A 24,514-nucleotide genomic window follows, 5' to 3' on the forward strand; every position below is an offset into this window, starting at 1 on the left:
TTATTACAAAAGTAGGTTTATTCAGACATTTAGATGTTCTGTTTCAAAATCATTACCTTCCAGATGAAGACAATTAAACAGACATCTTGCCAATCACATTTAGTAAACACCACAGGATTGTTTCTTCCTATTCTGCTTTGAGAAAGCTGTCCTTTCACTTCTTCTTACATGCTTATAACCCAAAGATTTTGTCTTGGGGCTATTTCCTGTGCCTACACCGACATATTTGGTTCTTATCAAAGAACTGATCCTCCATCACAGAAAGAGCCATCTTCAGATGGCAATATGCCAAATACATAGCTTTTTATCCATCTCACACTGAAGAATTAAGATGGACTCAGAGTGCCATATGTTTTTCAGGAGCCTGCTTATGTGCCAGGTAGAGGAAGAGGATACTGGAAAGAGCACTGACAAGAAATATAACATCAAACCAGCGGTGATAGAAGTTAAACTGTAATTCTCCTAGAACTTCAGTAATGATTGTGCGATACTCTAGAGGCATACTCATTCGAATCAGAAGCACTGAAGACACAAAATACATTCCCTGCGGAGAAGAGAAAGGGAACATCAGACATCCCATTCCCAGCCAGGGGTGTAGTTGTTCAGAGTCTTGGGGGGGGGAGCTTAGACCTTTTACCTTTTTGGAGTAGGGACCCTATGTTTTGAGCATCCTATGAGCCAATCAGCAAGAAAGGGGAGTGTGTTAGCCACTGAGAAGAATCTTCTAACGTGCTTCCTTGTCCTTTCTTGCTGAGTGGAGTCAATCAGAATGAAAGGAGGTGAGTCAGCCACTGAAAAGATTCTTCTCAACAGCTAAACTCTCCCCTTTCATGCTTCTTGGCACCTAGGGATATCTGTTGTGAGATAAGGTATTAACAAGCATCTCATTCTCAACCCAGCAGCAAAAAAGGGGGGAGGGGCATGGCTGTGACTAACTTGAAGACCCCACACTTCTGAACTTGTCACTACGCTACTGCTCCTAGCTATTCACATGGCTAAGAGTGGACAACAAGTACTCATTCACCATTTTTGGCTAAAATACTCACCATAATCTGTGCCAGCAACAAAACAATAACATTGGAAGACTTGCTGCTTGAGATAGCATAGAAAAACTAAAAGACAAAACAGAAAATCATCTCTCAGACACATATAATTACACTCCTATAGAGGAGACAACATGTCAACAAACATTTTTAATAATGTTTATAGGGCTAAACTAGAAAGATGTGTCTCTGATATTCATCATTTAAGACAGGATCTTCATACATCATATTACCACAATAACTAAGAACTGTATTTAGAATAATAATTACATTAGGGTGATTTGTGACAAAACTCTTTTCTCCCGGTTTCTGACACTATCCCACAGTGCATTCCACATTCACATGACATCAGACAAGAAACTACGTATTTTTGGATACAGTCCTGGTTGTTCTCAGGCATGTGTTCATGGGGGCAAACATAAGTGGGCTAACTTGGATACAGCTGCAAACAATTCAAGGAAGTGTGAAAGCTGAGAAAAATGCTGCCATGATCAGATAACTGGATGTCCATTATTCTCCCAGTCCCATCCATAACCCAGAGGTGACTGGGCTTGCTCATGTACTGAAGTGTCTCATGTAACCCAGCTATACACTACATGAGCAGTTTGCAGCTGAACACGCTGCTATGATTGCTTTCTACCCAGTGATACACAATCACCCATATATTTCCTGGTGTGTTATGAGAGGCAGCAACATTCCATAGACATCACATCTGCCACATGTACCATAGTATAAAAGAACTCTTATGTTCAGAAGCACCTTTAAACCAAAACCCTCCAAACTACTGGGAGAGGAAGAGGGTTAGAATCTAAGGCAGCCTTTTTCAACCAGTGTGCCTCCAGATGTTGTTGGACCACAACTCCCATCAGCCTCAGCCAGCATTGCCAATGGTCAAGAAAGATGGGAGTTGTGGTCCAACAACATCTGGAGGCACACTACTTGGGAAAGGCTGATCTAAGGTGTTAGAATTTAACGTACAAATTTCTAATTAAATTTCAAGGAATGGTAGAAATGGATATTCTGTTGTATGCCACAGTTTTCTAGCTATTAATAAGATCTATACTCAACTACTCACAAGAAGCAGTTCCAATTCACCATAGCATCCTAGTACTAATTCACTAATAGGCAAAAAACCTTGCAGTTTAAGAACATACCTATAGTCCACAGATATTTCTATCAAACTTTAAAAAGCAGGGAAATTGGGCAGCTATAGTGAATGCACCAGGGGAGCAGGAGACCTGACCTCTCTGAGATATTGTACTGCCCTACAAATTTGTAAAAATGCAAACACAAATTGGGTTGGTCTTTCACAGTCAAGTCTCCTGCTCCTCTGGTGCATTCAATGGACTGCCTTCAAGTCGACCCCGACTTAGGGCGACCCTATGAATAGGGTTTTCATGGTAAACATGGTATTCAGAGGAGGTTTACCATTGCCTTCCTCTGAGGCTGAGAGGCACTGACTGGCCCAAGGTCACCCAGTGAGCTTCATGGCTGTGTGGGGATTCGAACCTTGGTCTCCCAAGGTTGTAGTCCAACATTGACCCGGGGGGGAGGAGATTGGGTGGGTGGGCACTGGGCAGAGGGGAAGGCCCTTTCCAAAATGAAAACTTTGTGAACACTATCATTGCTTTTCAGCATTTCCCCCCCCTCTTTTTATTCTACACCAGACACATCTAGCCTCCCAAATTTAAACCAAAGCTATCCCTGGCAACATCCACACCAGGCCTTTATTTCACTCTGGACAGTCATGGCTTCTCCCAAAGAATCCTGGGAAGTGTAGTTAGTGAAGGGTTCTGAGAGTTGCTAGGAGACACCCTGTTCCCCTCACAGACCTTCAATCAGAGTTGCTGACTGTTAAACCAGTCTGGCCACTGGAGCTGTCAGTGGAATAGGAGTCTCCTCTCAGCACCCTTCACAAACTACACTTCCCAGGATTCTTTGGGGGAAGCCATGACTGTCTCAAGTGAAATCAAAGCTGCTGTGGATGTGGCCCCCTGATTAGGCAAGCCAAGCAGCTGGAAGTCTGGCTTTTAGAACACTGACAGTTAGTTCTTACTAAGCATGCCCGACACTATTATTCAGTTCAATGCAAAATTTCTTAAATTAATTAAAAATCAGCCAGGCATTTTGTCTAAACTTTTAAACTGCAGAAGATAAAGGTCAGAGTATGGGGCAAGGTCAGTAATTGAATTACAGGTACACTGTGAACATGGCTGATTTTTAATGAATTTCAACAGATTATGAGAACTCTGACAGAAAAAAGTCCAAAAGGGTTCTGGGATTTTTTCCCTCTCTTTTTAGACTTTGAACTCTCTATTCTCTCTGAATGTTTTGTGTATCACCATGAAAATTTAAAGGGTTGTTAAGCAAGCATTTCTGAGTTCAGGACTAAGTTTTGTAAGGTTTTGTTTTGAAACGAGTTTATGGGAAGCATAAGAATGCCATGGGGGTATTTAACATTGTGGAATGTGAAAAATCCATGCTGGCTATAGTATACAGCTACTCTTGTGGCTGTATAATCACTTATACGCCCATGTTAAAGCCACATTGGGAGCAAATTCCTGCCCTCGCCAACCAATACTGTGGTCTGGGGTTGCGGAAATTGCTCAGCATGATGACACAGATCGTAAGGTCAGTAGAACTACATGTTGCTAAGGGAGAACAGGAAATCTAACAAGGGGGGCGCTGCTTTTAGTAGACACCCCATGTTTTTTGTGTTGTGTGGTTCTGCCCCAAAATTCTTACAGAAAGGTGCCTAATTCACCCTCTCTTCTGCCCAACCATAATCATATAATAGGAACATGGCCAACCTTACCTTTGTGAGTGTAATCAACAAACCTCTGATAGAAGTGACAATAATTATTCCAACAAGGATGAAGGAAATATGCTGGGACCAGAATTTTACCTATAGTAGTACAGAAAGAAAACAGTTAAAGTCTCAGAGATGCTTATAGCTTCAGTGTCCGAACTTGGTAGGCTGCTTAATTTCAGGTGTTGCTTATGTATGCAGTGTCTACAGAAGTGCACACAATAATATTTTCATATAAAACTAGACTTTGCCAGTTTTGTATACACAACACTGGATTCAGATTGCTTTTTAAAGTAACTAAAGGCATAGAAATGTTTAATTTAGGCGAATATATTCTCTGGTCCTGAAGATGGAAGTACTGCCATCTTCTGGGCAAGTGGAAGACTAGAACCCAAATTTCAAAGAAGTGTATTTCTATTCAAACCCAAATGCTAGATGTGAATTTTCTAAAGGTTTAGAAAATTACTCACTATTGTACCTAGAGAGATTTTTAAAAGTTAGCATGCTGAAAAAAATATGAGTGGTTTGGAAAAGTATGATTGATGTGTGCACATTTTACCATCCACACATATGAACAGTTTTAAATGCCTGACATTTTTTCATATCCCACTGACCTCATACAATCTGGGAGAACATAAGAGCTAAATCATGTCACATTAACACACTTTTAAAAATGCATGCATAATACTGCACTTTTATTTTGAAGGAAAAGCAGCTGTGGGGCCCCAATCTAGGGCTGTGTTGCCAGTCCAAATTGGGGTCCTGTGCCAGTTTCCCACCAAAAATTGCTCCATCTCCCTGCTGTCCTGTCCCCGAAGAGCAGGGCCCAAGTTTGGGCTGGCACTGCAGCCCTGGACTGGGGTCCTACTGTTGCTTTCCCTTCAAAATAAAAATGGCAATGTTAAGTACACCTTTAAGAAGCATTTTTAATATAACAAAGATTGGACCTAAGTGATTGATAAAGTAACAGGTGGCAAAACTATTTCTGCAAAATAAACTTTCCATGAAGAAGCAAGACATCATTTAGTAGTAGGGCTTACTGCTGGACAGAAGTAGATTCTAATCCCAAGTCCCTATTTTTAAAAGAGCTTCATAGTTTACCAATCTTACAACATGACAAGCAACCTCTTCTGAGCAAATGAAGGCAGCTGCAGGTAAAATTCTTAAGGTTACTTCTAAAAGGCTTTGGTATATTGTTTTTACTTTTGCTGCTTAGCCTCTACTTGAATTTCAGCCCAGGCTGGCAAATGTTCAATGCTACAACCCCTTCCTGCCTCTTTTAATTATCTGTGTGAAGTAACCTGCAGATTTTGCCAGAGAACACACAAGTACTGGTGTGTAATACAGAATCAAAAAGCTACTTGAGATGAGCCCAGGACCTTGCACACATACAGGGAGTTTAGTGTTTCTCACTCAAGCACACTTTTTCCCAAGTCCCTCCATCGTAAACTGTTGTTGAGAGACCTCCCAGCTTCAGGGTGGTACAGGGAGCTATCGTTCTTTGGATCCTGTCCATGGCTGCCAACCAGAACAGATGCACCTGGAGTTGTCACTTTTTAAACCTGCAAAGCCATCAGTGCAGTTCTGAATAGTTGACAAATACATGCCAAATCGATACCAGCTTCACAGACCTCACAAATGAATGAAAATGAATACTGAGTCAACACTCTTACAATTATTTAAAAGTGAGACTGACACATATTCAAAGACACGAGACTTAAAGTCAACATTGATAAGAGTAAAATTTGAGGCAGTTCAAAGTAATCAATGTTTCAAGTAGTGCCCTGAGTGGAATGGAGAACCATAACTGAACTACAATCTTTTTCTTAATGCAAACATGGCTGTTGGCCTCCAGATCTTAATGGACTCTCATCAGTGCTGACCGTTAACCATGCTTGTTGGGAACTGGAGTCCAACAACTTCTGGAAAGCCACTGGTTATCTACCCTTGTTCTAATGCATTACCTTGGGGAAAAAGCCAGGATCAGTCAAAAGTAACATATCTGTCAATAAAGCAGCAATCCTATACATTTTTCTTACAAGACAAGGATTGCACTGCCAAATACACAAGGTCACACTTCCCACCAATTATTATTATTATTATTATCTTTATTTATACCCCACCATTTTTCCAAAACTGGAACTCATGGCGGCTTCCAGATAAAAAATGCATATAATTAAAAACATACAAAGTCTACATTAAAATAAGATTAAACTATTTCCAATATTAAAACCATACACACATATAGCTAAAAAAGTTCAAACTAGTTTAAAAATGATATAATAGACATTAGCAATGCAGCACCCTTCACGCCCTATCCTTAGCCTTCAATTCCAAAGGCTTGTTGGAATAGGAAGGTCTTTGCTTGTCGGCAGAAAGACTGCAAAGAGGGGGTCATTCTTACCTCCCTAGGAAGGGAATTCCAAAGCCTAGGGGCAGCCACCGATAAGGCCCTCTCACGCGTCCCCACTAGTCGTACTTGAGAAGATGGCCCTGCAGGAGAAAGAAAGCATCGCCCCAAGGGAAGGAGAGGCTGCTGCTGCTGTGCTGCTGCTGCTGCTGCGGGACCACCACCTCCACCACCCTTCCCAGAGGGACTTCTGCCTGGCAGGACCAGGCCCCAGGTACCCAGCCAGCCAGGACTGATTCTTACCACCTGTCCCTCTTTGGAGGGATACATAAGCCGGCTGGCTGAGGTGGCCTGGGAGACCCAGGCCCTGCAGGAGAAAGAAAGCATCGCCCAAGGGAAGGAGAGGCTGCTGCTGCTGTGCTGCTGCTGCTGCGGGACCACCACCTCCACCACCCTTCCCAGAGGGACTTCTGCCTGGCAGGACCAGGCCCCAGGTACCCAGCCAGCCAGGACTGATTCTTACCACCTGTCCCTCTTTGGAGGGATACATAAGCCGGCTGGCTGAGGTGGCCTGGGAGACCCAGGCCCTGCAGGAGAAAGAAAGCATCGCCCCAAGGGAAGGAGAGGCTGCTGCTGCTGTGCTGCTGCTGCTGCGGGACCACCACCTCCACCACCCTTCCCAGAGGGACTTCTGCCTGGCAGGACCAGGCCCCAGGTACCCAGCCAGCCAGGACTGATTCTTACCACCTGTCCCTCTTTGGAGGGATACATAAGCCGGCTGGCTGAGGTGGCCTGGGAGAACCAGGCCCTGCAGGAGAAAGAAAGCATCGCCCCAAGGGAAGGAGAGGCTGCTGCTGCTGTGCTGCTGCTGCTGCGGGACCACCACCTCCACCACCCTTCCCAGAGGGACTTCTGCCTGGCAGGACCAGGCCCCAGGTACCCAGCCAGCCAGGACTGATTCTTACCACCTGTCCCTCTTTGGAGGGATACATAAGCCGGCTGGCTGAGGTGGCCTGGGAGACCCAGGCCCTGCAGGAGAAAGAAAGCATCGCCCCAAGGGAAGGAGAGGCTGCTGCTCTTGCTGCTGTGCTGCTCCTTTCTTTTTCTTTTTCTTTACTTTTTGTTGGTGTGTTGATGCAATTTGAGATGAATGGGTGCCTGATTATATGAATGTATGTTTGTTTATATGCTGTATATATGGCTGTATATATAGCTGTTTTTATACGTTTAATTGTTGTATATTTTAGTTGTATTATGTGCTTCAGAGAGAGTTTTATCCATCAGGCGGGGAGACTTGAGGGGGCCCCAATTGCCGTAGTGACGGGCAAAGGAAGGTATGGCGCTGTGAGAAGGACGTGCCAGGTAAGGGGAACGCGGTCCAGACATGTTGTGGCTGTGCCTTGTTGCGGTCCTTCCCACACCCGCAAGGTCGTTGGTAGTCCTATCAGCCAACTCTCAGATCTCCAGTTGCTGTTATTAAATGCCAGATCGGTATATAATAAAACCTCCCTCGTCCACGATTTGATTGTGGATGAGGCAGCCGATCTGGCATGTATAACCGAGACCTGGGTGGGTGAGCAGGGAGGAGTTGGTCTCTCTCAGCTCTGCCCACCGGGGTACCTGGTCCAGCATCATGGTAGATCTGAGGGTCGGGGAGGTGGGGTTGCTGTCGTCTATAAGAGTTCCATCTCACTCACCAAGCACCATGTTCATTCAGTTACTGGCCTGGAGTGTTTGCACCTTGTGTTGGGCCAGAGGGACAGGCTGGGAATCCTTTTGGTGTACCGCCCACCTTGCTGCCCAATGGCTTCCCTAACTGAGCTGGCGGAAGTGGTCTCGGATATATTGTTGAGGTCCCCCAGACTAATAGTACTGGGGGATTTCAACATTCATGCCGAGACCACTTTGTCTGGCGCGGCTCAGGACTTCATGGCTTCCATGACAGCCATGGGGCTGTCTCAATATGTTAGTGGTCCAACACATGTATCGGGGCACACTCTAGACCTTGTTTTTGCTACTGAGCATGGGGAAAGTGATCTGGATGTGGGGAGTTTTACAACACTCCCTTTGTCATGGACAGACCACTGCTTGCTGAAGTTTAGACTTTCAGTAACCTCTTCCCTCTGCAAGGGTGGGGGACTTATTAAAATGGTCCGCCCCCGGAGACTAATGGATCCTGAAGGTTTTCAAAGGGCTCTGGGGGATTTTCCGGCTGATAGGACTGGCGCTCCTGCTGAAGCCCTGGTCGCTCTGTGGAATACGGAGATGACCCGGGCTGTAAACACGATCGCTCCTGCACGCCCTCTCCTGTGTAGAGCTCATACAGCTCCATGGTATACTCCGGAGCTGAGAGCGATGAAGCAAGATAGGAGGAGGCCTGAGCGGAAATGGAGACGAACTCCCGACGGATACAATTATGCGCTGGTTAGTGCTTCGACTAAGCTCTATGTAGGAGCAGTGAAGGCAGCTAAAAAACATCATTTTGCTGCCACTATTAAATCATCTCTTTGCCGCCCAGCGGAGCTCTTTCGAGTTGTCCGGGGGCTTCTCCATTCAAACCCTCCGGACACGGTGGAATCATCGGAGGCCCGCTGTAATCAGTTTGCCGATCACTTCCAGAATAAGATCTCATGTATCCGCCGGGACCTAGACTCTCAAGTTATAGCAGTAGATCCTAGTGAGGTGTCCGGAGCACAGTCTTGTCCTGTTTTGTTGGATGAGCTTCAGTTGGTTCAACTCGAGGACATGGACAAGGTGTTTGGACAGGTACGTGCAACCACTTCGGTACTGGATCCTTGCCCCTCCTGGCTGATAAAAACTAGCAGGAATGGAACAGGTAGCTGGGCCAAGGAAGTGATAAATGCCTCTTTACGAGAGGGAGTGGTCCCGGGCTGTCTGAAAGAGGCAGTGGTGAGACCACTCCTGAAAAAGCCTTCCTTGGACCCAGACAATTTTAACAGCTACAGGCCAGTGGCGAATGTTCCATTCCTGGGCAGGGTCTTGGAACGGGTGGTTGCTGGCCAGCTCCAGGCGCTATTGGATGAAACTGATTATCTAGATCCATTTCAATCGGGTTTTAGGCCCGGTTTTGGCACTGAGACAGCCTTGGTCGCCCTGTACGATGACCTATGTCGGGAAAGAGACAGAGGGAGTGTAACTCTGTTGATTCTCCTTGATCTCTCAGCGGCTTTTGATACCATCGACCATGGTATCCTTCTGGAGAGGCTCGCGGAGTTGGGAGTTGGAGGTACTGCTTGGCAGTGGTTCCGCTCCTACTTGGCGGGTCGTCTCCAGAAGGTAGTGCTTGGGGAACATTGCTCGACACCGCGGGCTCTCCAATATGGGGTCCCGCAGGGGTCAGTTTTGTCCCCCCTGCTTTTTAATATCTACATGAAGCCGTTGGGAGAGGTCATCAGGAGTTTTGGAGTGCGTTGTCATCAGTATGCTGATGACACGCAGCTCTACTTCTCCTTTTCATCTTCTTCAGGTGAGGCTGTCGATTTGCTGAACCGTTGCCTGGCCTCGACAATGGACTGGATGAGAGTTAACAAACTGAAGCTCAATCCAGACAAGACTGAGATGCTGTTGGTGGACGGGTTCTCTGATCGGATGGTGGATATATACCCTGTCCTGGACGGGGTTACACTCCCCCTAAAGGACCGGGTTCGTAGTCTGGGAGTCTTTTTAGACTCTTCCCTCTCACTTGAGGCTCAAGTAGCCTCGGTGGTTAGGAATGCGTTTTACCAACTTCGGTTGGTAGCCCAGCTACGTCCCTATTTGAGTAAAGAGGACCTTACATCAGTGGTACATGCTCTGGTAACCTCACGTTTGGATTACTGTAATGCGCTTTACGTAGGGCTACCTTTGAAGACAGTTCGGAAGCTACAACTAGTGCAAAATGCGGCGGCCAGATTGCTGACAAGGACCAAGCGGTCCGAGCATATAACACCTGTTCTGGCCAGCTTGCACTGGTTGCCAATATGTTTCCGGGCTAGATTCAAAGTGTTGGTATTAACCTATAAAGCCTTATACGGTGCGGGACCACGATACCTTGCGGAACGCCTCTTCCGATATGAACCGGCCCGTGCACTACGTTCTGCTATGAAGGCCCTCCTCCGGGTTCCAACTCACAGGGAGGCCCGGAGGGTGATGACAAGATCTAGGGCCTTCTCAGTGGTGGCCCCCGAACTATGGAACAGTCTCCCTGAGGAAGTACGCCTGGCGCCGACTCTGCTTTCCTTCCGGCGCCAGGTCAAAACCTTCCTATTCTCTGAAGCATTTTAAGTTACATTGATCTAATTTTAAAAATGTTTATTGTATTGTTGATTGTATTTTAATATTATTTTGTTATTCATTGTATTTTTATACTATTTTATGTTCACCGCCCAGAGAGCTATCGCTAGTCGGGCGGTATATAAATTTAATAAATAAATAAATAAAATAAAATAAATAAATTGAGAGAAGGGCCTCCCCTGAGGATCTCAGGGCCCGGGCAGGCTCATACAGGGAGATATGGTCTGATAAATAGCCTGGACCTAAGCCGTATAGGGCTTTATAGGTCAACACCAGCACTTTGAATTGTGTCCAGAAACAGACTGGCAACCAGTGGAGCTTTTTTAACAGGGGGGTAGTACGGTCCCTGTAACCAACCCCAGTTAGCATTCTGGCTGCAGCACGTTGTACCAACTGAAGTTTCCGAACAGTCTTCAGAGGCAGCCCCACATAGAGCGCGTTACAGTAATCTAAACGGGATGTAACTAAAGCATGTGTCACCGTGGCCAGATCAGACAGCTCAAGGAACGGGTGCAGTTGGCGCACTAATCTTAATTGTGCAAAAGCACTCCTGGCCACTGCAGAAACCTGGGACTAGTCCAGGAGCACACCCAAACTGCGAACCTGCGTCTTCAGGGGGAGTGTAACCCCATCCAGCACAGGCTGTATCCCTATTCCCCGATTCGCCTTACGACTGACCAGGAGCACCTCTGTCTTGACTGGATTAAGCTTCAATTTGTTCACCCTCATCCAGTCCACCACTGACGCCAGACACTGGTTTAAAACCGAGACAGCTTCCTTGGAATTAGGTGGAAAGGAGACATAGAGTTGGGTGTCATCAGCATACTGATGGCACCGAACCCCCGGACAACCTCTCCCAGCGGTTTCATGTAGATGAAATATCACCAAGAGGTGATATTAACTCACACAGTATCAAGCTCTGAACAGAGTAGGATGAAATGAGGATAAAGGAACTCGTGGAAAGAAACTGAAATTTAAAATGGTTCTCACATCAAATTGGATCCCCAAATAGTTCACGGTTATCTCAATTCCTCGTGTAACTGGATCAGTCTTCCCAACTCGGTCAAAGACAATATTTATTGTTGCCTGAAGCGGGGAGAGAAAGAGACATCATACCACTTAAGGCACCTTCACTAAAACCAACATACAAGCACTCCTTTCATAGTAAATTGCCCAGCATGGCAAAGAGGCTACAAAATATGTGTGCATAAACACACACACGTTACTGCCCAGTGATGCTATGTAGCTATGGATATCCACTTTTGCCTGGAAACCAGTTTTGTTGAAATTCAACAGGTCAGTTTTTGAGGTCAGTTTTCATACATGTATAAAAACTGCCTGACCTCTAGTTATTGAATAATATATATATATTAAAATTACAAGAGATGTGGAACATTCTCCTTCATAGCACAGCCTTTGCAAAATATACATTACCATTCTGAAGGCACTGTTACATACCATAAAAATTTTCCAGACACAGTAGATTGAGAAAAAGTAGCCCAGAAAGTTGAAGTATTTCCCTTGGAAGGTTTTAGAGTATTCTATTCTTTCCTGCAAAGAAAATGTTCTGGTTCAGTAGGCATCTAGTCATGTTTTTAAACTAGCATGTCTTATATCATGAAGCAAAACCATTTCATACAAACCATGTGACACAGATAAAGTAAACTGCCCTCTTTACAGATGAGGAATCTGGAAGGCACTACCAGATCAACATTCTCCTAGGCCCTAGTGTGTATAAATTCAAATTACACAACAGAAGAATTTTTATAAGAGCCACATGTTCACTACCTGATGAAGCCTTTATTAATAAATGAACAACAATTATCTAGGGGGATAACCCTTCTCTTAATACAACATAACATTGTGGTTTACTCTAATATACATGAGCCCAGAGAAGGTTTGAAATGAGTAGAGATTACTTATTTACTTTTTGGAAAAACCACTGGACAGAATGTCATAAAGCTACAACTCCTGTATTGTGTTCACTTGCTAGCAGATTGCTTTCTGTTCTCCTGCCCAACAGTCCCTTTTACCCACCCATCAGGCATGAGAACAGTCCCCTTAGCCTGCACCTTGGTAGCATGCAGGTCAGAGGTTTCCAAGAAAAGCTGCCGACTCAGCTCCTCCAAAGCATCTACTTCCTGCTGGATAAGTGCCAGATCTGGCAAACAGCTGTCAAGGAGAAAAACCCATATATTGGCTAAAAACAACACACACTTCAAGATTCCTTTCATTCCTTAGCCCACCACATACGCAAAACAGATCTTTCAAAAATGTCTATGATCATCCGAGTCCCAATATTAAAAAGCCATGGCACCTGCTTGAATGGAAAGTCCTCTACTTTGCGACTACTACTTTGCACACCAATGCTGCCTGCAGGATAACAACCGATGATGCAAGTTATATACTATAACAAATTCCTATCTGTGTATCAGTACTTATGCCCAAACTACATACTTCCTCTGTAGTATCTAGGACAACTTATCTGTCCCCTGAAAGTCATGGTGCTGTGCATTTTCCTGCTTCACATCATTGGGTGTCTCTGGTACAGAGGAAGAAGCACTATTGTCATTGTAGCTGGCCAAACAGACATACCCTGCTCTTGATGAAAGGCAGGGCTCTGAGAAGCTCCAAGTGAGTCCTGCCTTAAAGAAACAGCCCCTCACAGCTTATCATGTTGCTATGCAAACACAAAACACAGGGCAAACAGCATAAGTTGTGTCAAGGGCTAAGAAAAAGAGGGGAAGACAAGGCAGGACTTCCAAGTCAGCAAAATTAAACCTTCTCTTCCTTTGCAGAGTGAGGGTGGTGAGACAGGAGCAAGAGGATTGGATGGTCCTTCTTTGAGTTGTGCCAGGGCCCAGTACAGCAGGGGTTGCCAAGCCAAGCCAGGCAATGTACTGGCTGGCTTCCTGATCACAGAACTCCCCAGTGGGTACAGAACAGCTACAACTTACTAGACTGGGCTGCAGCCTCCCACACCATCCCTGAAGATACTCTGGCAAGGCAGGCATCTAACAATGCAACCTCTTCCCTGGTTTTTGTTTGTTGCATTTTTGTCACCCCTCCAGATCGTAAATGAAAGGACCCCTTTCTGCAAAGGCTATCCTATGCACAAGGACTGAGCAAAAGCCTTTAAAAGTGGAGCTCAGCAGAGTCAAGTTCCAAATACCTTTCCAGACCTCCTTTGTCTGGCACCCCTCTCTCATAAGGCATGCCTTTAGACTCTGAGATGCACTACCCAACTGCAGTCATAATATTCAGATATGGGTAAATTGACCTAAGACACAGTAATCTCAAGGAGCAGAAAATAAGGGATTCTGCATATGTGATCTACTCAACAGTAAATGGGATCCTTGTGTGTGTGTTATGTGCCTTCAAGCTGATTATAACTTATGGTGACCCTATGAATCAGCGACTACCAACAGCATCTGTTGTAAACCACCCTGTTCAGATCTTTTAAGTTCAGGCCTGTGGCTTCCTTTATGGAATCAATCCATCTCGTTTGGTCTTCTCACATTCCATGTTCCTACTGTGTATGTCGTACAACTCTGGACTCTCCTTTCACATCTGTGTGCATCAGCCTCTGGGCTTCCATTCGGCTTTGACTCAGTGGCGTCATTAGTCACAGCGCTACTTGTACTTTTCCATTGCCATCTGACCTGGGGGGTCTCATCTTCCAGCACTATCTCATGTTGCATTTTGGATAGTCTATTCATAGGGTTTTCATGGTAAAAGGTATTCAGAGGTGGTTTACTATTGCCTTCCTCTGTGTCTGGATGCATCTTAGTCTGGTGTCTCAGTTTGGCCGTTCCACCTTGGGTGACCCTGCTAGGAGTCTAGCCTCTTGGTCTGGACTCCTGATGGCATTGCACTCAGTTTCTTCAATGGGATCCTCTTTCACTTGTATTTTACCTCAAGCAGGAAGCCTCCATTGTCGTTTCTCACTTTCTCATCCCCCAAAACAGAGTAAGGAAATAAAGGATACTTTCACTGCCTGATGAAGATGTTGCAACACTTTTTATCATTCCCCAGAAACCAGTGGGCTTGTTGTGCACTTCCCCTCTCTGGAACATGTTTCTGTGAACCATTGCTATCCTGATTGGAAGGAAAAGTCAAGTGCTAAAAAAGAGAGATGCAAACTGGAACCAAAAATAAATTATCACATTTCAAAGTTTAGACTTTTCAAAATGTGAAATTCACAATATTACTGTGGACATAATTGGCTAAAGCACAATTCAGGAAAGAGTTAAGTGCATTTCCTGATTTTCCAAAGAAATGTCCATGCCATTAGGTAAAAGTCAGAAGGCCTCCCGAAGTAGGTACTACAGAATAAAATATTCTATTATTTGGCTCCCAGGTAAAAAAGAAAATACAAAGCTTTTTTGCAGACTTCAGACATTAGTGTAACTGCATTATTTTACCAAATATTTTATTTTAATCATTTCATTATTTGCATGCCATTTATCAGGGCTAACCCTCCCAAGGTGGCTCATACCATACTCAAACAATTCGACAGAGTTCACCATAGTATAATATATATGATAGATCTAAAGCATCAGAAGACAGCACGCGTTTAACACAATACAAAGCACTATGTATATTAACAAAAATCAGTGGCAGGTACTGCCCTGTCATACAGCATTGTTTTCATCACACCCTGGAACTACCTGGTCTGTTTTGATGTTGTAGAGCTGTTATATTATTGTTTTACTGTAATAAATTGGTTTTTTATGAAGCACCTTTCCATCAGTTTTGTAACCATTTAGCTCTTTTAATTGCTCTCTGATACCCTAGCCCAGGAATGGAGAACCTCAGGCCCAAAGTCAAATGCAGCCCTCCAGGCCTCTCCTTCACAGGCTACACACCTCACTGGCCATGCTTCACACCTTGAATGTTTTTGCCTGGCTGGAATAGGTCTTTGAATTCTGATAAAGGTTCTTGCTTATCTGGACAGAGGATAGAGAGGGGTGTATAAGTCTGTGCAGAACCTGGCCTACTGTACAAGGTAAAATCTGGATTTGTTGCCCCACCCACTTTTGCCTCTGTCACCTTCCACCACTGGCACGTGGCCCTCAGAAGGTTGCCCAGAAGGAAATGTGGTCCTAAGGCTGAAAAAGGTTCCTCAACCCTGCCCTAAACAATAGAAATAATCTGTCTGCTGGCAAGTTATTGGCCTGACAAAAAATTCAAATGAAGTAAACAGATTCCCTACGGTGTTTGTCTCACCTCTTCTTCTTGCTGATGATCATGTCCATGGTTTGGAGGAGACGACGCTCCAGAGCTAGAATATCTGCATCTGTCACATTCCTGTAACAGACACACATATAGACCTATTAACATGGCTCTAACTTCTAACACAGTAATGGCCAACCCAACCCCTTTCCCAGTTCAGGGCATCCTCCACCTCTCTTCTCCACTTCCAACAGAGTACAGTGAGAAGCAGATGCGTATACTCTGGACAGAACCAAAATAAGAGAACATATCTCAAACTAGGATTAGCATTGTTGAGACAGAGGGCATAGGGAGGGGGAATACATTTCAGAAAACCTGATGCTGAAGGAAGAGGAAAGGAAAACCAAATGAGAAGAGAATAGACCCCCCAAAAAGCAAGAAATTCCATTTACCTGAGAAAATAAGACATATACGTGTATGGGCAATTGACTGCACCAAAGCCAGAAAGCAGAGCCATGAGGGTTACCCCAATCACTCCCACCCGACTGATAAGCTGCTCTATGGATAGGATTCCTAATAAAAAAGAAAAGAATATCAGGTTAATTCTACCACTGTGTTCTTGAAAATACAAAAAAGCAAAATACCAATCACTACTAGAGCTACACTTGAACACATCATTTTGTTTTAAAACCCCTAATGTAACCATTATTTAACATCTGCAGGCATAATTTCAAAGAGATGCAAGTGCTCCTCTCCGCGGATGCTGAAAAAAAGTTGTGCCACCATTCCATTTTCCCTTTGCAATAAGTAAAGTAACACAGGAATACTTCATTTCTGAAAGATGCAAAATGAGCTGAAAATTTCTTTGAAAGTTCTACTGCTGTCACTTGCACTGCCAAAGAGGTAGTCATTTAGAGCTTAAAACCAGATCCCTATTTGGCAGCCATAATGTAAGACTCAATCCAGAGAAGCTTGCAAATATCTCAGTGACACTGAGAATGCACAATCCGAGTGCCCCACTACTTAGCAACACTTCCCCTTGCCTTTCACTCCAGACTGGAAATCAGCTGCATTACAGCATAGAAAGAGCCAAGTTTAATTGGGAAATATTTCAAAAACTCTGCGCAGGCAGCCATAATGTAAGGAAGTATGATGGACTAGGATGAAACCCCCCACTCAAGCATGTAGTCCAGAATACTCCGTTACAATATTAGGAATTGCTTGCTCTAGCCAACTATTTCAATTCGGGAAGACAGTTCTGTGAGTTTTTGATTGTCTGTTAAAGACTTCTTATGTAAGATATTCGGAACTGCAACTAACTCTCTAGATGTCAGATTTAACCCTAATATACCAGTGCTGAGGTGAGAGCTACAATGACAGGAACACAACATGCATAAAAGAGGTAGAGTGAAAGCAGTTCTAACTTATCTTCCAATGAAGAAGCTACAATTTAAAAACAAATACAATAAACTGAATATTTTTAAAATTTTAAGATATTTTTAACATTAACAACATAGCATTCTTTCTAGAAGTGACTACTTTTATAGGCCAAGATTCCCTTGGGAAATCACAAAAAACCCATGACTGCAAATTTCTTGTGTTAGAAATTCAGAGGGCTAATAAAGATCTAAGGGATGTAAGAAAGCCTCTGAAGATGCAGTCCCAACCCCACTGACCTAGGAGTAAGCTCCATTTAATTCAATATGATTTAGTATACATGGTTAGGATTGCAGCCTAAGGGCGCAATCCAACTTGCAGTTATGCCAGGCTGAGGGGAGTTGGATATGGCGGACCTCTGGCTGAGCTGGTTGGGTCCCGGCTCAGCCAGACTGGGCTGGCATAAGTTCCTCATCCCGACTCAGCAGCAGCTTAGCCGAGACCCGGCCAGCTCAGCCAGAGGTCCACCGGAGAAGCCCAGCCCGGCTTAAGGGAGCTGGCAGTAGCTGGAGGAAGGGGTGTTCTGAGGGCATATCGGAGGAGGGGCCAAGGGGGGAGAACTTACCCGATATTCAGGTCCCGTTTGGCTCTCTCCTGTAGCCCTCCATTGCAGCAGCCAGTACACTGGGAAAAGGAGTGGCAGAAGGAAACATATATTTTGTTTCCTTCTCCCATGCCCTGCTGGCACAGCCAGCATCCTCCCCTCTACGAGACCTCTCAGTGGAAGCTGGATGTGGTGGCCTCTTCTGCCAGCTCCACCAACTTTGTTCCCACCAGCCCCCAACAAGGTGGATTGCTCTGCCCAAAAGCAACTTCTAAATAAAAATATATATAAGATTATGTTGTATGCTTATCTGACTAATTAACTGCCAACAGAAACTACTCATTCTATGTCCTGATTTTTAATCACAATATCTTCAAATATTAGAGTCTGTTTTGCTCAAGCACAAATGACCTGAAATACATGAAACTCACCATGTTTTGGACTGAGGATAGGAAACGGATCCCCCAACTTCCAGAAGAAATACATGAATGTTAGCCAGACAACACAGGCAAAAAGAAGTCTGTGCCTGTGCACTAAAAATTAATAAGAAAATAAAGAATGATTAAGTCATTACCTTTGGAGTAACAAATGTTATTTTGGCTGGCTACCTAAAGTGCTTGTGCCACTAGTGTGTCAAGATATATGCATACTTACACAATCGGATGTTGCTCACAACAAAGTAACCAATGTAAAAGGGCACCATGAATACCAGGACAAGCAAAATCACACAGAGGTTCAATTTCCAGTGAAAATACCGAGAGCTGAAAATAACAGAAGTGTTGTCATTACCAGGTCATCATTAAGAGTATTTTTCTTCATACATCCCATTCCCTCAGACAGATAAGAAATATCTGCCTAAAATCATCAGTCAGGGTGACCAAGGCCGTTCCAAACCCCAGGCCTGAAGCCAAACTTAAATGGGTCTGGATAATCAGTTTCCTCAAAACACACATGAAGTTCCCTGGCCACCGTTAGCTCCACGGCCTTGCTCAAAAAGGGACAATAATCACTAGGTGGTAGTTATCAAGAATCTCGGGTCCAAGGATGACTTCTTGAGAAGGGGCAACATCATTGCCTCTTGTAAGGCAAACAGCATCACACCCTCTGACAAAGAGGGATTTACACACACACCCAAACACACCTAGTCAGTCCACTCTGACTAGCTTTTATCAGCCAAGCCAGGCAAAGGTCAAATAGACGTATGGTCAGCTGTACCACTTCAAATGTCTTGTCCACATACTCAGGCTGCAACAACTGAAACTGATCCCACAATACTAGACCAGACAGTGCCCTAGGAACCTCAACACGACCTGTCAACATTGTGGTGTCAAGTTCTGAGTGAATGCTAGCAACTTTTGCATCAAAAGACGGAGCTACTGTGAGTGGGTAATTCTAGTGCTCATGAAATTGGCCATTAGCCTGTCCTGGATGGGGTTACTCTCCCTCTGAAAGAACAGGTGCATAGTTTGGGGGTGCTTCAGGATCCATCCTTTTCACTTGAGTCTCAGGTAGCCTCAGTGGCTACAAATGCCTTTTACAAGCTACGGCTGGTGCTCCAACTATGGCCATTCACAGACAGACATAGCCTTGTTGCAGTGATTCATGTATTGATAACTTCAAGACTTGATTATTTCAATGTGCGCTATATGCGGCTACCCTAGTACCTGATCCAGAAGATCCACTTGGTGCCATAGGCTGCAGCAAGGCTGCTGATGGGAACAGACTACCACCAGCACATAACTCCAGTACTCAAAAGCTTGCACTGGCTGCCCATATGTTAACAGGTCAGGTTAATGGTTCTTGAATTAATTTAAAAGGCCCTTCACAACTTGGGTGTAGGACATCGTAAGGGCCTCCTGACCCCTTATATCCTGTCCCAATCACTGAGATCTTTGGGGGAATCTCTGCTGATGGTCCCCATGACTCAGATGCATGGCTCATAACTACTAGAAGCCGTGCATTCAGTATAGTAAGCCTAAGACTGTGGAACTCCCTCCCATCTGAGATCAGACAGGCACCCTCCTTGCTGAACTTCAGGAGCATGACTAAGACTTTCTTGTTTCAGCAGGCATCTTTAGGCAGTGTTCAGTTTTGTGATGATTTTTATTTTCTGTATGGTTTATTTTTATGTTCACGGCTTAGAAATGCTAATGATTAAGCGAAAAAGAAATGTCTTATATAAATAAATAAAAGAGTTAGCAAACCTGTCACAGCAGGCCTACAACAGTTCATATTCCAATCCCCTCTGACGTATATACAAAATTTTCTTTATATCAATCCCATCTGAAATAAATATTATTTATATTTTATAGCTTGATAGACCATGACTTGAAGAAGTGACAGGACCACAGCTACAACCAAACGAACGAACAAGCACATCAGCTGCGCTCAAGTCACAGTCCTATCTAAAACACTGTTAAGGCAGCTGATATGCTTACCTGCTGTTTAGGACCCCTAGGATCTCAAAAATGATAAGTTCAAACATGGTGCAGGAAAATGCAAACGTGACAGAGAAGACAACCTGCACAACGTACTGCCGCACCTGTGACACAGCAGAAACAGAAGTCACTTCCATAAGAAGAGTATTCAACATCGTTATCTGACCAGAAGGAATACATCAGTGTAGAATTAAACATACAATAGGACCTATACTTGAATATGCAAATCAGCCTGCTATATGAAAATGATGTAGTTTCGTATAATTCTCTATTTGATTGTTTTATACACTAAAATGCAAAAAAAAACCCCACCCCTTTTTAAAATCGTAAGAAAATTAATCCTAAGCAATACTCACTGATAGGTAATCAGAGAAAATATACAGTAAGGAATCCTACTACCAGCTACAATGCATGACTAGTTGCAAGTATCTCTTCACAGAGGTCAATGGATTTACACTCAAGTGAATGTTCTTAGGTTTATGGACCTAGGGAGATACTCACCATACTTCTGAGTAGACATGCTTAGGGAATGGCCATAGTTCAGTGGCACAGCATCTGCTTTGCATGCAGAAGGTTCAATCCCCAGCATCTCCAAGCAGGGCTCGGAAAGACTCCCTGTCTGAAATCTTGGAGAGCTGCTGTCAGTCAGTGTAGACAACATGAAGTCGGATGGACTGTTGGTCCAACTTGGTGTAAGGCAGCTTCCCAAGTAAGACCCAAGAGTTCAATAGGGCTTACTCCCAGGTAAGCAGGGATAAGATTGCAGTCAGGCAGAGCAATCTGAGGGCAGTGTGGGGGAGAGAGATTCCCTGGCCCAGTAACTGCCAGCCAGGGCAGAAGGTAGTGAGAGTGGCTTTTTTATCATTTTCCAGTTATGGTCAAGTTTTTTAAAATTTCCTTCTAATTGACGGCAATGTGGGAGAATAAATTATGCCAGCACCGGGCTGGCATAGTTTTTCAGCCAATTTGGAGGCATGTCAGGAGAACAAGAAGGATTAGGATCCCCCCTCAGAATGCCCCATTTTAACCTCCACTACAGGTGGCGTTTCCACCCATGGAACAGCAACAGCAGTAGAACCATCCGCCGCCTTATCAGGGCACCTCTGGTGGTGGACCACATTCTCTACACATGCCCCCCCTCAACCGGCAGAAACGGAGATTCACACAATCCAGCAGTCCTTCAGTCACCCTTCCTAGGACCTTGGGATTGCTCCCCAAAATTATTTGAACTCAATTATATATATTTCTACATTGGTAGCTTCACTTTCAGGTCGCAACAAAGTCATAGTTAATCATCTCCACCTCATAATCTTTGAAGAGCCGGCGCATGAAGAACAGCCATCCAAATCCAAAGAATAGCACCTGCAAAGGGGGAGAGAGAAGAGCAGTTAATGGTTATAAATCTTACAGTTTGCAAAATTTTGAAACCTTAAAAATTCTTAGTACATGCAAGTATATTGCTGTTCTCAAGGTAAGATAGCTGATACACTGAAATAAACATTGGTTTTAATTGTAGTGTAACTAGACTGGGATTGGTTTCTTCCTAGAAAAATGCTCAGTATTCAAAAAAAGTGGTTTCTAAAATAAGAAGCCATGTCACAAGAATAGATTGCAGAAATACTTCATCTATTAATTCTGGCACTTCAAAAACAGGAGAAAAAAACAAAAAGGGCTTCATCAAGTCTTCTTATTTCTGGAAGTATGCAGCCATATCCTTAGGGATGCTGACAGTGCAATCCTATTTATTTAAAGCATTTATATGCCACCTTTCTGGTCAAAGTCCTTCCAAGGCAGCTTACAGACCTTAATTAAAACATAAAACATTTTTAAAATATATATAAAACAATCAATTTCCAAAACTAAAGGACAGCAGCAATTTAAAAGCCATGCACACAACTTAAAAAAAAAACAGACTGAAACATATACGTTTATAGTGTCCTTCTAAAGGCTGATGAAAATGGGTCCAGAAGGACTCGTCTCATGAAAACATTTCAAAGCTATGGGGTCACAACTGAAAAGGCCCCATTTCTAATGCCAGCCCTCAGTGGCAGGCCTGTGAGCAGGACCTCTGAGGCCAATCCTAAGGCCCAGGCAAGTTCCTATGGATGAAAAGGTGGTGTACGTGAGGTTTTCTCATTTTATCTTCTCAACAACCCTAAGACATTCTACCCATTAAACCACATTGGCTCCCCCCATCTCCAAAAACACCCCCAAAACATGCTGGTTGCTTAGTACTCTATTTTTCTAGTAAATGAATACCCAGGGCACATATCCTGGTTTACTGGTGAATAAGCCTCAGTTAGACCTGTTAGGATCAGGGCCAGCACCAGGCATGACTGGGCCCTTGGGCGCCAGCCTGCCCCAGGGGGCCCGCTCCCAGCCCCCCCATAAACCATGCGGAAACGCTCCCCCTACCCCCTCTCTTTCTGTGAATGCCCTGCGTGCTGGACACGCTGGTCGCTGCCATCAACCAAAATAGCAGTGGAGGGTTCTCTAAGGGGCTAATACCCCCGCCGCCATCTTCGTTGATGGCACACATGCATGCTACTCTCCGTATGCGCACAAGACTGCCATCAATCAAGATGGCGGAAGGGGCGTCAGCCCCTTAGAGAAGCCTCTGCTGGCATCTTGGTTGATGGCAGCTGCACATGCAGCGTGTAGGGTATTCACAGAAAAGGAGAAGAGGTAGGTGGAGCGGGTGGGCGCCACAGGCCCGCAGTCTGTAGGGGGTCCTGGGAGCTCAGTCTCTGCCAAAGATCATGGAAGGAGTGCACTACCCCCACACCCTAAGGAGAGGCCCTTCAGGGTCCCCTCCGTGCTGCATGGGGTCTCGGCCAGGGCCCAACCTGGCCACCCTTTGGCACCACCCCTGGTTAGAATATGTGTTTGTTTTAGCCATGACATTTTACAAGTTGACTTTTAAACTATTTGTAAAATTTTATTTTAAAGTACCATAATCCACCCTAACACATCAGCATACCCAGGACACAAATCTAAATGTGGTCATCCTTACACAGTGATTTCCTGTTTTGATGCCATAATGTTAAATCATTAGCATATGAAACACTGAGTGATAAAAGGAGAGAAGATACCTAGGAAGTCAGACCATGTAGCTCTGTATTGTCTACACTGACTAGCAGCAGCTCTCCAGGGGTCTCACCCAATGCTACCAAGAGATTACAGGGATTAAATTTGGGACCTTCTGCATCCAAAGCAGACACTCTACCACTGTGCTACAGACCACTCTTCTCTGGGAAAAGAGAAGCAGATCAATGATACAAGAAGAGGAATTTAGAAAGCTCCCCTGTACCGAGTCAGATCATTGGTCAATCTAGCTCAGCACAGTCTACACTGACTGGCAATGGCTCTCCAGGTTTTCAGACAGGCACCTTTCCCAGCCCTATCTGAAGATGCCAGGGACTGAACCTGGAGCCTTTTGCAAGCAAAGAATGTGTTTTATACTAAGCTATGACCCTTCCCCATAAAGAGAAAAGGGGTGGAGCGAACAGGCCTCAGTTTCAAACATCTACCATACAAACAGGTACAGATTTGATATGGTTATACATAGAAACCATGTGCTTTGAAGAGACTGAGTGGTTGAATGATCATACCCATGAGCCATAAAAAATAGACAGATCAGATATATTCCAATATAGTGGGGAAAGCAAGCAGGAAAGTCCCTCTCCATGCCAATCCTGCCATCAGGCATATTGCATCAAGTCTTCTCATCGCTTTCATGACAATTATAGTGCACAAAATGTTTTTTAAGACTTTATATTGGCTGTTCTTAAAACACTGTATCAAGAAAGTTATATGAAAAGATTTTCACAAACTAAAAACGCTTTTTAGTCTAGAATGCATCATTTCTGTATACTGTTAACACAAGACTGGAAAAAGGCTGCCGGGTGTCAACGAATGTATATCCTAGGCTGTTTCTACATGTGACATTTAAAATGGATTTTGCCATTCCCAAATCAGGAATTGAAACATTTCATTGACTACAGTGTCTATCCCACTTCATCTACAATAACCACACCTATGTGAGGGCTGCATTGTGTATTTTTATGAACTGCATGTTTTTGTGTGAATGTGCTTTTGTATAACTGCGTTTATATTATAATGTATTTTTTACTTATGGTTATGTTTGTAAATATGTTGCAAGTCACTTGGAGATCATTTTGTGTAACAAGTAATTAGCAAGTTTAAATAAACAAATAATAAGCCCCAAATAGTATGTGAGAACCTTAACTGCAATTTTAGAACCATGGATGCAAATGAAGCTCACTAGCTAAGCTTTGTGTGCAAATTATAAGCCACCTCCGATAAACACCATCTCCCAATCCTTTAATAATGGAGGAAACCCAGCTGAAAGATTTCAGTTGGCTGAGAGAGAACTTGCCACACAATAAGACAAAAGTATCCTAG

The 24,514-nt window shown here is 44.2% G+C and overlaps 1 protein-coding gene across 3 annotated transcripts in view; it reads right to left on the minus strand.

Annotated features, from left to right (window-relative positions):
• Nucleotides 1-24,514, minus strand: part of GPR89B (G protein-coupled receptor 89B) — a 25,279-nt gene continuing 765 nt past the window's right edge. For 2 of the 3 annotated variants that reach the window (XM_061627972.1, XM_061627971.1), the window contains exons 2-14: nucleotides 21,392-21,451; nucleotides 20,090-20,193; nucleotides 18,306-18,412; nucleotides 18,083-18,184; nucleotides 16,123-16,243; nucleotides 15,725-15,805; nucleotides 14,484-14,593; nucleotides 12,568-12,656; nucleotides 11,954-12,046; nucleotides 11,486-11,581; nucleotides 3,859-3,948; nucleotides 1,047-1,112; nucleotides 1-544 (exon numbers count right to left, since the gene is read on the minus strand). In XM_061627972.1, the coding sequence (XP_061483956.1) occupies nucleotides 338-544; nucleotides 1,047-1,112; nucleotides 3,859-3,948; nucleotides 11,486-11,581; nucleotides 11,954-12,046; nucleotides 12,568-12,656; nucleotides 14,484-14,593; nucleotides 15,725-15,805; nucleotides 16,123-16,243; nucleotides 18,083-18,184; nucleotides 18,306-18,412; nucleotides 20,090-20,193; nucleotides 21,392-21,451 (1,326 nt within the window). In that variant the 3' untranslated portion in view covers nucleotides 1-337. Of the gene's footprint in view, nucleotides 545-1,046; nucleotides 1,113-3,858; nucleotides 3,949-8,375; nucleotides 9,329-11,485; nucleotides 11,582-11,953; nucleotides 12,047-12,567; nucleotides 12,657-14,483; nucleotides 14,594-15,724; nucleotides 15,806-16,122; nucleotides 16,244-18,082; nucleotides 18,185-18,305; nucleotides 18,413-20,089; nucleotides 20,194-21,391; nucleotides 21,452-24,514 lie in introns of those variants that run through there. The other variant, XM_061627973.1, reaches the window with a different exon arrangement.

This window comes from Rhineura floridana, chromosome 5, assembly GCF_030035675.1.
Source record: "Rhineura floridana isolate rRhiFlo1 chromosome 5, rRhiFlo1.hap2, whole genome shotgun sequence".
Taxonomy (NCBI): Eukaryota; Metazoa; Chordata; class Lepidosauria; order Squamata; family Rhineuridae; genus Rhineura; species Rhineura floridana.